At 39.3% G+C, this 16,351-nt stretch overlaps 1 protein-coding gene across 1 annotated transcript in view; it reads left to right on the top strand.

Annotated features, from left to right (window-relative positions):
* Positions 1-5,151: 5,151 nt before the first annotated feature.
* The window catches only part of RNF11 (ring finger protein 11), a 32,508-nt gene continuing 21,308 nt past the window's right edge, over positions 5,152-16,351 (top strand). The window contains exon 1 of the mRNA XM_061186600.1: positions 5,152-5,450. Within this exon, the coding sequence (XP_061042583.1) occupies positions 5,328-5,450 (123 nt within the window). The 5' untranslated portion in view covers positions 5,152-5,327. The remainder of the gene's footprint in view (positions 5,451-16,351) is intronic.

Below are 16,351 nucleotides of genomic sequence, written 5' to 3'. Positions count from 1 at the left end.
TAAAAAATGGGCCGAAACCTCAACAGACACCTCACCAATTAAAATATACAGATGGCAAATAAGCATATGAAAGGAAAATTTAAGGGAAATGGAAATCAAATAACAATGAGATACTACTATGTACCTATTAGAATAGCCAAAACCTAAACACTGACAACATTAAAAGCTGGTGAGAATATGGAGCAACAGGAACACTCATTCATAGCTGGTGGGGATGCAAAATGGTACAGCCACTTTGGAAGACAGTTTAGTAGTTTCTTACAAAACTAAGCACACTTTTAGCATACAATCCAGCAACTGTGTTCCTTGGTACCATCCAAATTAGTTGAAAACCTATGTTCACATAAAAACCTGCAAACATACTGTTTGAGGGAATGTAAAATGGTACAGCTACCGTGAAAAAACAGTATGACAGTTCCTCAAAAAATTAAACATAGAATTATCATATAATACAGCAATTCCACTCTGGGTGTATAATCAAAGAATTGAAATTAGGGTCTTGAAGGGATATTTGTACATCCATGTTATAGCAGCATGATAGTAGCTAAAATGTGGAAGCAACCCAAGTGTCCATCAATGAATGAATGGATAAGCAAAATGTGGTATATACATATAATGGAATATTACAGCAGTCAGCCTTAAAAAGGAAGGAAATTCTGCAATATGCTATACCATGGATGAACCTTGAAGACATTATGCTAAATGAAATAAGCCAGTCACAAAAGGACAAATACTGTATGATTATACTTATATAAGATACTTCGAGTTGTCAAAATCATAGAGACAGAAAGTAGGATGGTGATTGCCAGGAGCTGAGGGGAGGGGGAAAAGGATAGTTATTGTTTAATGGGTAGTTTTTGTTTTACAAGATGAAAAGCATTCTGGAGATGAATGGTGGTAGTGGCTGCAAAATATTATGAACGTATTAAATTCTGAACTGTACACTTAAAAATGGTTAAGGTGGTAAATTTTATGTTAAGTGTATTTTACTACAGTAAAAAAATTGGGAAAAAACCCTATACTCAGATATATATAGCAGCTTTATTCATAATTGCAAAAACTTGGAAGTAACTAAAACGTCCTTCAGTAGATAAATGAATAAATCAACTGTGGGACATCTAGAGAGTGGAATATTATTCAGTGCTAAAAAGAAATTAGTTACCAAGCCATGGATAGAAACAGAAGAACCTTAGTTTTCATTTAAGTGAAAGAAGCCAATGTGAAAAGACTACATGCTGTATGATTCTAAATATATGACATTTTGGAAAAGGTAAAACTCTGGAGTCTGTTAAGAAATCAGTGGTTGCCAGGGGTTAGGGGCAAGGGAAGAATGAATAGGCTGAGCACAGAAGATTTTTAGGGCAGTGAAACTATTCTGTATGACGCTATAACGATAGACACACATCATTATACATTTGTCTAAACCCATAGAATGCACAACACCAAGAGTGAACCCTAGCTTAAGCAAGGATTTTGTGTGATAGCTTATCAATGTAACAAATGTACCACTCTGGTGCAGGGTGTTGATAATGGGAGAGGCTGTGCATGTACAGGGGCAGGGGTATATGGAAAATCTCTGTACCTTCTGCTCAATTTTGATGTGAACCTAAAAATGGTCTAAAAAGATAAAGACTATTTTAAAAAATCTGGCTCAACAGAGGGTACTAGATTTTCATATCGGCTTCTGCATTAGATCTCCTGCTGTCAGAGAAAACCAGAACCAGACAAGTTAAAGCAGTGAAGGCAAATTTTATTCAGGACCTATTGCAAAAGGGGAAGAGAAACCTCAGTATAGAACTGGACTTCACTCTGTATTATACAAAAAGACAAGTGGGGATTTATGGGCAAGGAATAGGGTGGGAGAAAGTGGATGGAAAATTACTAAGAGGAAACATCAGGGTTAAAAGGGAATTCTGGCTAAACCCATTGATAGGATTTCTGCTGAAGGCAGGCCAAGGTGGTCAGATACTGAGGGAGGGGGATTCTGGCTAAACTAACTCAGCTAGAATCTTGCTAAAACTGGAATAAGTCAGCTAAGCACAGAACCCAAGGTTAGGGTCTTGAGGGCTTAGAGGAGCCTGACTAGAGTTGGGTCTAGGAGAGTCTTTGTCACTTCAGTAGTCTTGGTTACTTTTTTTATTTAAAATTATGTTTTGTGATTAGATCACACTCTCTGGTCTACAGGACACTTCCCAAGGGTTTCTTTCTAAATCTGGATTAGGAAGAAAGATCATTGAATAACTACTTCCTTACAAAGGTACATGTAGATGCTAAAGGCATTCAAGATAAGTCTTCCCCCATTTTCTTGTTTTTATACACTGAGAAAGGAATATCAGGATGAAAAAAAGTTGTAGTTCCCTCCCACAACCTAATAAAGGCAACTGGTATATAATTCAAATCTTGGCTTTACCCCTGAATAGCCATGTTTCTATTCCTATAAAACAGGAATGTCAACATTAACCTTTCAAGGCTCAGGCTAATAAGTGGAAGTTATGATTTACATATATATATATATATATATACACACACACATATATACATACATATCTGTTTATATATATGAATTATGTTAAAATATTCACATATGTTATATAGATAGACACAATATACAATAATAGATCCCATTTATTTTATATAGTTATATATATTCCAACTAAGTGAAATAAAGGACAGTTTCATGAAGAAGGTAGTATTTAAGGAGGGTCTTAAAAGATAGTTGGATTTCAACAGAAGGGAACAGCATGGCAAAATATCAGAAGTGGAAAAGCACAGTGAAAACTGAGGGCATGGTAAGTAGTGTGATATGGCTGGAATATAGGATGCCTGGTTGGAGTCGGAGTCATATGGGAGATCAGGATGGGACCAAATGGTTCAAGGTCTTAATGCCATGCTAAATTTCTGAACCACAAGTCTATGAATGCTCTCTGATTACATTTTTCATGACAGTAGTGTGGAGAATGGATTGATGGTGCAGAGGCAAGGGCTTCATTAAGAAGTTGTCGCAATAGTTCAGAGGGGACAAGGAAAATGGCAATAGGAGAACAGAGGCAAGGGCTTCATTAAGAAGTTGTCGCAATAGTTCAGAGGGGACAAGGAAAATGGCAATAGGAGAAAAGAGGCAAATGCCTGAAAATTTCCTCCCAAATGATCCAATAATTTTATGTGTCCAAGCTAGAGAATTAAGTAATGATTCTTGGGGATGTGTGAAAGATTCTAGGATACACCTATTTAGGTGGGAGCCATTAATAGGAAGGAAGGCAAGTCTTGGAAAAGAGGGTAAATAGCAAAATGGTTATATTTAATATGAGATATGAGTGCATTTAAATAAAATATGTGATTTTATAGAATAGGGACTCCAAAGTTAGAGCACTTAGGCCCATGCCAGTTTGACACAGTTCTGCTTCCAAGAATCCTTTCTGATCCTCACCCAATGGTCTAATCACTCCCTTCTGTGCCCTCTAAAAACCTTTGGTGGTGGGTGACAGAAGAACTCATCTGTTTACTTGTCTTCCCAGCTGGATTCTGGGCTCCATCAGGAACTAGCCAGGTTTCCCTAGTGCCTAGCATAGGGTCTAGGGGAAAAAAAAAATCAGTAAATGATGAATGAAAGAAATGGAGTCAAGACCCAATTTTAGTCTCTTGTTGAATGAATGACTATTAGGAACATTCTCATCTTTCTTATTTCCTTCCTTTACATACATTGCTTCTTGAGCTCTTTGTTCATTCAACCAAGAAGAAAGCCTACACTGCCTTAGGCAATGTGCCAGGCCTTGCACAGAGGAGGTACAGATGATTCAGCTTGATCAGGCTGTGACAGAGAGAAGCTCAGGGACTGAGAGCACAGAGGAGGCAACTAACCCAGACTGGAGGGTTAGGAGAGGCTTCCCAGGGACACCAAATTTGAGTCCAGGAAGACAAGTGGGGATAAAGTTTAGCTTAATGGGAGGTATAAGGTCAGGAGTGGGAAGAAGTGAGTTTCTGTCAGAGAAAAAATATGGGTGAAGGCCTCAGCCAGAGGGAATAGTCCTCTAGATAACTGAAACTACTTTATTTAGACATCCTAGAGTTTAGAATATGCAGGGAACAATGCCGCTAATGAGATTGGAGAGGTAGCCAGATTTGTAGACAATTTAACAATTAATACTTAGTCATAACAGCATTGGGAAGCCATTGAAGGTTTTAAAAGGCTTAAATTCCCCCTAGGGGAATGACATGATCATATTTATATTTTAAAAAGATAACTCAACTGTACAAATAGTGGATTGAGTGGGAGCAATGGTGAATGCAGGGGAAAGAGTTCAAAGTATTACAGTAGAGAAATGATGGTAGCTTGTACTATGGTGGTGGGAATGGAAAGAAATAGAACAATTGGTAGAAGAATCTTTCTGGCTGTGATGTAGGAGGTTTAGGAAGTGACTGGGGAAGTAGGGAAGGTTCATTAGTGAGTTTGGACTCTATTCTGAAGGGATAAATGGTAAACCTTTTAACATTTTAATCATGGGAGTGATCCATTCAGATATGGGTTTAAAAATAGATCACTTGGCTGAAGGTGGTGAGAAGACTGTCAAAACAGCGCACAGGTAAGAGCTGAGACAAGCGAGGTGGGCGCAGTGCGTCTGGGGAGGCACGGGAGACGCAGGAGAGGTTTCGGAGTCACGTCTCAGACTGTCAGAGAAGCAGAAACTGACGCAGGCCCAAGAACAGCTGCTGGGGACTGGAGAAGGCGAGAGAGGCGGGGTGGGGGGGACGCGCAGCTGAGAGCCGCCCACGCCTCCCAGCGCCGGGGGCGGGACCAGAGCACGCACGGCGGCGTGACGCAGGGCCGCAGCTGGCCTCGTTCTGGCCGCCGCCGCCGCTTTCAGGCGGAGTAGGATGAGGCCCGCGGCTGCAGCTCCGGCGTCGGCGGGGGCAGCAGCAGCTGAGGCAGCAGCTGAGGGAGCCGCGACGGCCGCGCCCCCCCGCTCCTGACCTGGATTAGGCCCAGCAGCTCCGTGGCCGCCGCCGCCCCGCGGGGGGGCGGGGTGGGGAAGTGCTTCGTCTCCCCGCCCCCCCCCCATCGCCGCCGCCGCCGCCGCCGCCGCCGCCGCCGCCTCGTAGGAGGCTACCGCCGCGACCCCAGGGAAACCGCGGCCCAGCCTTAAGCCCCCAGCCCCGGGGGCTGGCATGAGCGGCTCTTCGGCGGCGCCGGGGGGCGGGTTAGCCGTCGCCGCCTGAGCCCCGGCCTGCCGCCCGACCCCACCTCGCTGACCGAGGCTGACCGCGGAGCGTGCGAACGACCCCGCTACTGCTTTCTTCCTCCCCCAGTTCACACACCCGAGCCCCGGAAGATGGGGAACTGCCTCAAGTCCCCCACTTCGGATGACATATCCCTGCTTCACGAGTCTCAGTCCGACCGGGCTAGCTTTGGCGAGGGGACGGAGCCGGATCAGGAGCCGCCGCCGCCATATCAGGTAGGGGAGGGTGTGTGTTGGGGAGCGGGGGTGCGAGGAGTAGGGGCAGCTCTGGCTGAGATTGTGGGATTTTCGGGGCTGTCACTGCCCCTGGCCTCGACAACACCTGGCCTGAGGGGCACTGACCCCCTTAGGGCTGGGTATGAGGGTGATTGCTCCCCACCCTCAGGATAGGGGGACTCCTTCACCTCCCCTCAAGCACTGCGTGGGGATGGTACTTGTCCTTGAGTTCTGGAATTCGAGTATGTGTGATATCCCCTTGGCCTGTGGCTGGTGGTTAGATGGTGGAGTTTGGAAGTGATATTTTCCTGCCTTTATGTCTGAATTGTGAGGTTTGGAGATGATTTCCTCATCGCATCGCCGGCTGGATTTTGGGTTCTGGATAGGTGGTTACCCCCTCCCCCCCGTTTATACTTTCAAGTGTGATCATCCTCTCCTCCCTCCTGTCTGTCTGTATTCATTGGATCTGGTAGGGGTTCATTTCTCCCTCTGCTTGGGAGGAGATTTCCAAGTAGTGATTTTGGTTCCAGCAACATCGAGTTACTTGTTTATATATATGTTTATATTAATTTTTAATCCCTCCTTTTGCTCCACCCCTATGACACACCTTTTAAACGCGCTGACTTAAGAGAACTTGCTTATCTTGAACTTTGGAAACCTTAAAACCTTACTTGAGAAATACCTTCTGTTACTCGTGGTTCTCCCTTTGTATCAAAGACTTGTCTTCTAAATAGCTTCACTGCTTTTTGTACAGCAATCAGCAGCTCCAGATATCTTTACACAATTAATAAAGAGCTAAAGACCGCTTTAGAAAACTCAAAATAGATATGCAGATGTTATAATCCGTAATATATATAAACCTTTCCTCTACTTTTTCAATTTTAAATGATGCTGATTAAAAACTTCTTCCCCAGAAGGGCTTGGATAGTTAAGTGGCTTAATTTTTTTCATGAATGGGGTTTAATTTTCAAACTGGGCAGTCTCCTTTGTTGTTTCATGTGGTGACATCATTATCTAGTGTTATTCTTTTCTCATTCCTATGTAAATCAGTGTCTCACCACACCAGAAAAACCTGATCACATATGCTGGTTTTCTGAATAAAACCCTTCAGGGGCCTTTCATATATGCCAATAAAGTCCAGTCTTTTAATTGTGGCATAGAGAAGTCTCCATGATTTCTCTCTCACATTCATATTCCAGGCCTATCAAATACAACAGCCTGTTCACACCTCTCTGCCTTAGCTCCAGTTGCCCCCTCTGTTTGGAGCCCTTCCCCCAAGGTCAGCAGGTGAACACATAATCCTCTTTGAGGACTCAACTGTATCTGAAGTCCCTACATTCCCCTCCCTCTCACCCTGAATCCGTTACTCCCTTCTTTGTGTCCCCCCTGAAGGAAGTGTCCACACTTTCATAAGCAGCCCATTTAACACTTGAATGTTATCCTTGTTTAGTTAGATGTGTGTCTCATTCTTGAGGCATTTCCCTCCTTCTCCGGTATAAGCTTCATGCAGGTAGGGACCCTGTTTCCTGTTTGTTGTATACGCAGCATCTGGCTCATAGTAGATGCTTAGTAACTGGAGTAAGTGAAGACTGTAAGCCCTTGAGAACAGGGACTGTGTCCCCCGTGCTTAGTGCAATTTCTGGCACATAAGCACTTAAATGTTGAGTGAGTTAATGAATTTGAATTCAGTTGTTTTGTAAATTTACACACCCATTTCTTCCAAAGAATTGTCACAAGGGAAGTCTCTTAAAAAATCCAAGCTAAGTCTAGATGTTTTTCTGAGTCTTTGAAGCAAGTAAATAGTTTATATTTCACTCTTGGTTTCCTTCATAAATGCTATAGGACAGTGTGCTTATTTCAGTTTCATAAGCAAATTTTTTTAGAGGTATGAGTTTTTATTTCAAAATCTCCTTCCATGTTCCCTAGCCCCCTTCTAGGCAAGTCAAATATCTTTGACTTTCTACACTCTTTCTCTTATATCCTTATGATAAATACAGTGTTAAGAATAACTTCTTTAGAATTTATGGGAATGTGCCTTTTCCAGGAGGATAAGATGATGAGAGTTTTTTTGGTGTCATGAAGGAACGTTTTTTGAAACATGTTGTTTGTGACAGCGGGAGTTTTTTGTGGTTGCCATTTCCTGAAATGAACGACCCAGATACTGATATGCAAATTTGGCATCAATTTGAAAGAAGTAATTTCTTTAAAGATAGAAGCATAAAAAGAAACTTTTGTAGAAATTTGTCTTACGTGAAGGAATTGAGGTTTTTAGGAATGTAAATCAGGTGGTCTGAGAAACACTAATCCAAGGTAAATGATTTATATTTTCAGTGGATAGAAGTGACTTATTTTTTTCTTCAAAAATAGTGTATAATTGACAGAGCTACAGAAATACTGGCTTATTTCCTTAAAGAATAGTCTCAGTTACAGTAGGATTTTTTAAAAATTCATGGAGGGCATAACTGATTATAAAGGAACACATTTGGTATTTCTCTGTAGTGAGTGGTTAAAAGAAAAGATGTACAATGTATCTATATGCCAAGAGCTCTATATAAAAATCTTCTGTAAGATCCAGTTATTTCTTATTAGCAGGATCTGAGATTTGTTTTATCTATTTATGCTTAAATGTAAGCACTGCACTACTGTGGTCAAAGTTGATGGGAAGTACATATTTCTCTCCTGGGTTTCTTTTGTAGCCTCCTAACTGGTCTCCCTGCTTTCACCCTTACCCTCCCTTTAGTCTATGCTTAACCCATCATCCAGAGTGATTATGGTAAAACAGATCATGGCACTCTACTCAACTTTCTGTGGATCCTCATTTCGTTCAAAGTAAAAGCCAAATTCCTTAGTGTCCCATAAACCCTACATCTATACCCTCTGCTCCCATACATAGCTCTTATGACACCTCTTACTACTCTGCCCTTTGCTGGCTTCCTCTGGTCTCCTTATTCCTAGGATACTCCAGGACCTTTACTCTGTTTTTTTCTGTGCCTTGAGTACTCTTCCCCCAGGTATCATCATGGCTGACTCCCTTACCTTCAAGTTTTTAGTCAAATGACACCTTCTTACACCCTCTCTGACCACCCTATTTAAAAGTGCACTTGCCTTGGCACCCTGGAATTCTCGCTTACCCTGTTCTATTTTTTCCCCATAGCATTTATCACTTTCTAACACATTATCTTTACTTATTATATTTATTGTTTATTATCTGTCTCCTCCTGCTAGGTGGTAAACTCCCTGAGGAAAGGGGAGTTTTTAAAAAATTGTTGTTTCCCAAGTGCCTAAATAGTGCCTGGCACACATTAGGCACTCAGTTGTTGGTTGAATGACTGGATTTCTTTTAAATGAATTAATATATTTATTTTGAGGCAAGTGCAGTAGAATGTTTTATAAGAATTATGCACATTCCTAGTGCCTTTTTCCTTTATAATGGATCATTTTTAAGGAATCAATCCTAAAAATCAAATCCCAATAATATTAAATATAGGAATTGGTTTAAAATAATTATTGATAAAATAGGTTTTTTCCACCTTGTTTATATTCTATAACAAGATGTTTATTTTGTGAGAAAGGACTTAAATCTTTGTCCTTAAAGAAATTGGAGGGAAGAGGTTAGAGCTTTTCTTGAATTAGAAGGTAAAAAACAAAGAAATTTGGCATGCTGTCTACTCTTTCCTTCCTGAATGTTTAAAAAGAATACAGAGGAATCTGCCCATCCAGGGCAGTCTTAGAAGGGTTGTGAGAGGGAGGATAAGTCATGAAAGGCTGAGGAATGAAGGTTGATAAGAGGAAAGGGCCAGGTAGGTAGCCCAGCTTTGAAAGGTGTAAGTGAACAGGTTGAGAAACCACTAGTCACTCTAAGACCCCCATTTCTCATGGCTAATTCAGGAGTGGCACTCTGTTAAATTAATATTCATTGACAACAAAAAAGCACTTTACAGTACTTTAATCTGAATATATATATACATATATAAATAAAGCGGTATCTCTCACTTTTGCAGTAGTTATATAGTTTGAGATTTACTAATCCCTTCTGCCGTGCACTTTGTGATTAATACACTTGAGGTTTTAAAATCAGAAGAAAAATTATTGGTAATACAGCACTGAGTGCAAGTGTAGCTCTGGTTTTGGAGTCAGATGGGTCTGAGTTCATATCCTGGTTCATATCACTTACATGTAAAATATGAAGAGAGTTTATCAGATTATGTTGTGTCTTGAGGAGCTTCTTTCACAGATAACAAAACATAACATTTTGGATATTTCAAACTGACTGAAGGTTACTTTTTTTTTTTTTAAGGCTTGGTCTCTCCTGTAGAACTCATTAAAAGTAACCCCTCTCATTTAAAGATCTAGAATATAAGAAAATATAAGAAAATACTCATTTTTAAGCATTCAGAGCTGTAATAGTGATAATACCTTGTTTTTCTGGTATCTTTATGAAGTTAAGTTCAGGTAGTTGAATTTTTTCTTTTTTTTTTTTAAAGTAAACTTCATGATCCTTCATTCTGGTTGTGCCCATATTAATCTGTGGTCCCTACTGTTGTTTTTTTAATTAATTAATTTATTTTTTGGCTGTGTTGGGTCTTCGTTTCTGCGCGAGGGCTTTCTCTAGTTGCGGCAAGTGGGGGCCACTCTTCATCGCGGTGCGCGGGCCTCTCACTATCGCGGCCTCTCTTGTTGCGGAGCACAGGCTCCAGACGCGCAGGCTCAGTAGTTGTGGCTCACGGGCCTAGTTGCTCCGCGGCATGTGGGATCCTCCCAGACCAGGGCTCGAACCCACGTCCCCCGCATCAGCAGGCAGACTCTCAATCAGTGCGCCACCAGGGAAGCCCTGAATTTTTTTTTTTGATGTATTAGTGTTTTGTTTACTATTTTGTTGGAAATTACCTCAATGTATCTCACATATCTTGCTCTTATTAAACAAATTATTTAACTTAAAAAAAACTCCCTTTGTGTGAAATTGTATCCCTCCCCTCTTGAAATTTTACCTTTTCATTGAGGTGCCGATCAACTCCAACCTCTTTAATAAAGCCTCCACTGACCATTTTTTTCCCCTCTCCTGATTTCTTCAAGTGCAGTATTTTCTGTTTGTAATATTTATCTGGAAATCATATATTATCTTATTAGCTCTCGGTGCTTTACCATTTATTATTTTTCCTTAAAAGTGAGAATGATGTGTTAAGATTTTAAAAGTTTCTCAGTGGAGTGGAATGGTACCTTACACATTGTAGACACCTGGTGTCTAACTTAGAACTCTGCCTTCTCCCTCTTATACTGTCACCACTGGAACTGAGGTCTACATGACCTCTCACAATTACCTATTTGATGTCTCCTCTTCTCCCATGCATTTCATCCCCAACCATTTATTGTTCAGTAAATTCTATCCAAATCAGATTCCCTTGCCTCTTAATCCTTAATGATTCTTCCCGACTCACCACTGAAGATCTGTTGTAGCATTCAGTTATGATCTGGCTACTTTTATACTTTTCCAGCTTTTCGTAGTCTTGTATAAAACCTCTACTCTAGTCAGACTGAAGTTTGCTATGTTCTGTATATGCCTTCTGCTTTCCAGCCTCTGCCTTTGCTCATTCTATTCCTGTTGCCCAGAATACTCCTCTTGATCATTCCCAATGTAAATTTTAGCTTGCAATGTCCAGCTCAAATGTTATGAGTCCTTTTCTGATCTCCCCCAACATGAATAACTTCTTAATCTGAACTCATTTAGCACTTTGTTTACCATTCTTAGGACACTTCTTTACCCTTCCTATTTGATTTTAATTATTTATAACAATGTTGCCTGTACCCTACTAGAATCCAAGTCTGATGATTCATCTTTGCATTGCTAGAACTGTGCTTTTCACATAGCAGGCACTCAAATACTTGAGTAAATGTAAAAATCAGTTATTGTGTTTTTCTGTGAGCGTGAAGTCTTATGGTTGTTCGATTCTTTATAAATTGTTCCCAGAATCCTGTGCTTTAGTGTTTGGCTTTTGTACTTTAAAGGGTTCTGCTATTTTTCTCTCCCACATTAACTATTTTATCTGACTATATTCAGTTTTGTCCTATCACTTCTAATTTATAATGTGCATAAGCTTTGGGAAAGTTAATCTGTTTACCTCATTTTCATTTGAATTTGGTCTGTGTTCTGTGTAGCTCAGCTTGCCTCTTCTTTTTTTAAATAACTAAGCAAATATCTTTGCTTATTTATTTGTAACCATTGTTACAAGGGTTTTGTTTGTTTATGCATGACCTACCCCTCTGGATGTCCTTTAATTAAGGCTGATTCTTTGCCATTAAGAATGTATGAGCACCTTTAAGAGTAGGACAGTCTGTGTGTCAGTTTAATTCTAGAGTTAATTATAGGGTAACTTGAGAAGATAGGGGTAATGAGTACTTGGTACATAAGGTCTGAGAACTTGACTTTCTTAAAATATTTTTTAGTTAGCACTTTCTAGTATATGTTTGTAAAATTTAGATCTTTTAAAAATCATAATATAATACTTTAGGTAGAAGGGGATATTTTTTTAAAGATCTTAATTTTACTTGGTTCCTTCTGCATAGAAAAATTGTCACAGAATGGCTACTATAGGTTCTCCCTGACTTTTTTTCTTCAACTTGTACCACTTCTTTCTGTCTTTACTGTCTCAGCCAAGTTCAAAATTTCTAGAAATGAGGAAGGAAGGGAAAAGAGGATGATTTTAAATACAGTTGGAATTAGATTTTGTATTTCTTTGTCATCTTGCCTCAAGCCATTTCTGAATGTAACTATCTTCTGTGTGTTACCTTTCTTCAAGCAAAGAGTTAGGGATTATGTGTTTCTGTCCTGTATCAACAGATTATTAAAAAATAGGCTGTAACAAATTTCCAGAAGTTGATTCCTTGTCAGTAACTTTTAATATTGAATTTAACAAATATTTGTGATATTGCTAACCTGTTCAGTATTCAGGATTTTTGCAGTTGTGATGTAAATGAAATCAAGAGTGAGGTGGTAAAGATACTAAAGACTCAGAGTGGAAATGTGAGTGAAAGATGTGAGGAAAAGCTAGCATATAGATAGCCAAAGTGTGTGTTTTTAATGGCAGAAGAAATTGCTACATGCAGTTGAGAAGTAAAGTGATAAGGGAGAACTAAATATATTTTCTGCTCTTGGAGAATCTGCCTGACCTTTTGGTTTTGATATTCAATTTGACTTTATGGTATGTTGCTTTTCAAGTCTTAGAAGAGTTTCTTATTGTAACCAATTAAAAATACTTTGAGTTCATTTTAATATGAATGCACATATACCTATCTTTTAATTAAATAGCCAACATGGAGTGTGCTCCCAGGGGCAGTTGAGTAATTATCTTGTTACTTAATCCAGAGAGCATACAGTAAGGTAAGTAAGGGATCTGAAGGTGTGGGAATGAAGAAAGCAATCCTCTAGATATATTAGTTCCTAAATTTATTAAAACTTTCTGAATTCTTATGAAGCTGAATGGCTTTAAGAAGAATGAGACTTTTATAATTGATCCAATTAGTTAAAATTACATGTAATTTTCTATAACAATTTAATTCTTATATATGTGGGGGGAAAAAGCAGTTTACCGTAAACTGAGTAGCAAGGCTTTAAGGATAAAAACCAGGACACTTGATACTTGATTTCTTCTATCGGTCAGTAGGTATGTGTTGGGCACCAAGGTGAAAGGAGAAATGAGTCCTTTACCCTTAAGGAGCTACCACTTTAAGGAGACAAGATTAATGTATATACATGAAGCATTTATTCAGTGTGAAACAGTATAATCAAGTATTAAACTTGAGACTTTTTAAGTTGGAGGATCAATTTATGATAGGGCAGTGAATCACAAAATAACTCTTTAGCTTCTGAAGACATCAAATGATGAACATCAATGTAAAAAATAATAAAAGCAAAAGAACTGCCCTGATTAAACTATGAGTTGGGGAGCTTGGAGCTGGAAGAATAATCAGTAGGTGGTGAGCATGAATTTAGAGGGAGTTGTATAATGTTGTACAGTTAAAGTATAATATGTGCGTGTGTGTGTAAAACCTTTTTATTGCTTATATACAATAAAGAGTATATCTTTAATAGCATAAATAACAACTATATAGTCCAGTGACCTTTTACATACTATAACCACCATCAAGATATAGCTAATATCCAACCCGCCAAAAGGCTCCCTCATATCTCCTCTAACAGTCAGTACCCCTTCCCCAAAGGTAACTACTGTTCTGACCTCTTAGCACCTTCTATTTGTTTTGCCCAGTTTTGAACTTAAATAATTTGTTCAGCATTGCTTGTGAAATTCGGTTATGATGTTCCATATTTGTGGCAGTAGCTCATATTATTTTTCATTGCTGTAGAGGATTCAGTTGTATAAATATACTTTTAAAATCCATTTTACTATTAATACATATTTGGGTTGTGTTAGTTTTTGACTGTATGAATGTGCTGTGAACATTTTTTAAAATATACGTAAATACCTATTTGGTTTATATTCAGGAGTGGAAATGCTGGGTAATGGAACAGGTATATATTTAGTTTTTCCCACAACATTTTATTATGGAAATTTCAAAAACAAAGAGAAGTTGACAGAATTGTTTGAATACCCATATTCCTACCACTTAGACTGTAGTTAACATTTTGCTATATTTGTTTTAACACATATCCAGTCCCTTTATCAATCCTTCCTATTTTTGGATGCATTTCAAAATAAGTTGCCAAAGTGGTTTCACCAGTTTACACTCCTATCAGCTATATACGAGAGTTCTGTTTGCTCTACATCCTTACCAGCACCTGGTATTGCCAGTCTTATTTTAGACACTCTTGTAAGTGTGTAGAAGTGTTTCATTGTGGTTTTAATTTGCATTTCCCCAATGAGAAGTGCATACCAGTATGCATACTAATATGTGGTCTTTTGTCGCTGGTCTCTTACTGTTTTCAAGATTCATCTATGTTGTAGCATGTATCAGGACTTCATTTCTTTTATTGTGAAGTATTTCATTGTGTGGATCAACCACATTTTGTTTAGCCATTCTTCATTGATGAACATTTGGGCTTCCATTTTTTGGCTCTTATGAATGCTTTTATAAACATTTGTGTGCAAGTTTTTGTACAGATATGTTTTCATATCTCTTGGTTATACACTTCCTAGTAGAATTGCTGTGTCACATAATTCCATGTTTAACCTTTTGAGGAACTGCCAAACTGTTTTCCAAAACACTTGTTGTATGGTTTTACATTCCCACTAGCAGTGCACAAGGGTTCCAATTTCTGCACATCATCACCAAAACTTATTATCTTTTTTTTTTTATTATAGCCATTCTAGTGCCTATGAAGTGGTATCTCATTGTGGTTTTTTGGGGTTTTTTTAATTAATTAATTAATTAATTTGTTTAATTTTGGCTGCGTTGGGTCTTCGTTGCTGCGCGCGGGCTCTCTAGTTGCAGCGAGCGGGGGCTACTCTTCATTGCAGTGTGCGGGCTTCTCATTACGGTGGCTTCTCTTTGCAGAGCACGGCCTCTAGGCATGCAGGCTTCAGTAGTTGCGGCACACAGGCTCAGTAGTTGTGGCTCGCAGGCTCTAGAGCGCAGGCTCTGTAGTTGTGGCACACGGGGCTTAGTTGCTCCGCAGCATGTGGGATCTTCCTGGACCAGGGCTCGAACCCGTGTCCCCTGCATTGGCAGGCGGATTCTTCACTGTGCCACCAGGGAAGCCCTGTGAAATTTTTTTAAATGTAGAAGTAATAGAAGTAGATTTGAAGCTTAAGAGGGCCCTGAAGCCATAGGTACTGATAAGTAGTCTGTTCAGGGTAATGAAGGAGCAAGGAGACTTAAAAAACAAGACTTAAAAAGATGGGGTATTGAAATCACACAGGAGAATTGAATGGATCCAGTTGTAGAAAGTACAACTGCAATTAGATTTAAGTGAAATTTTCCAATTCAAACAATTTATTTTGGATAGATAAGTTTTGTGTAGAAAGCTTCTAAAATATGTTTTACATTTTTAACTTTTTTTTTATTCCAGAACACTGTCTTTGGTAACAGTGTCTTACCAAGACTGATTCGCAGCTGGGTCTTTTCAAACTTCACAATGCTCCCTTTTCATTCTCACTCCTTCCCCCATAAATCACTGAAATACTGACTTCTGAGCAGATTTTCATCTCATTTTACTGATTCAAAACATATTAGAAGGATTAGTTTATTATTCTCTGTAGGTGATAGAATGGTGCCCCAGAGTCTTCTTATGCAGGAATATTTGTGTTACTGAATGAAATCTATTCTGCTTTTAATTCTTTTCTTTTTTTTTTTTTTTTTTAATATTATTTATTTGGTTGCACCAGATCTTAGTTGCGGCTCGCCGGATCCTTAGTTTTGGCTCTCAGGTTCCTTAGTTGTGCCTCAGCAGCTCCTTAGTTGCAGCACTCAAGCTCCTTAGTTGTGTCATGTGAACTCTTAGTTGAGGCATGCTGCTAAGTGGGATCTAGTTCCCTGCCCAGGGATCGAACCCGGAGCCCCTGCATTGGGAGCGTGGAGTCTTATCCACTGCACCACCAGGGAAGTCCTTCTGCTTTAATTCTTGTACCAGCATTTTATAATTTTTTTTTTCTCATTGTCTTCCCACTGTCTGATGGTTCTTCATCTGCTGTTAATGCAGCTCCCCTTATAGTAACTCTTCTAATATTCTGCATATTGGAAAATCAGATAATTAGGCTTGTCGTATTTCCTAGCAGCTGCCAATAGAAGAGAGCCCAAAGGTAGTACCTATGAGTAGAGCAGCATTTTTATTTGTGAATAAACTGTTTGGGGATTTGGATACATGGGCACCTTGTACTTTTTTTTAAGGTTCAAAAAATTATTTTTAGAGTTTCCGTTGCAGAAATTTGCTTAAGTAAATAAAGTTGATT

The sequence above is a fragment of the Eubalaena glacialis genome, chromosome 3 (genome assembly GCF_028564815.1).
Source record: "Eubalaena glacialis isolate mEubGla1 chromosome 3, mEubGla1.1.hap2.+ XY, whole genome shotgun sequence".
Classification (NCBI taxonomy): domain Eukaryota; kingdom Metazoa; phylum Chordata; class Mammalia; order Artiodactyla; family Balaenidae; genus Eubalaena; species Eubalaena glacialis.
The sequence above is the reverse complement of the archived record's forward strand: the minus strand, read 5'-3'. Positions and strand labels throughout refer to the sequence as shown.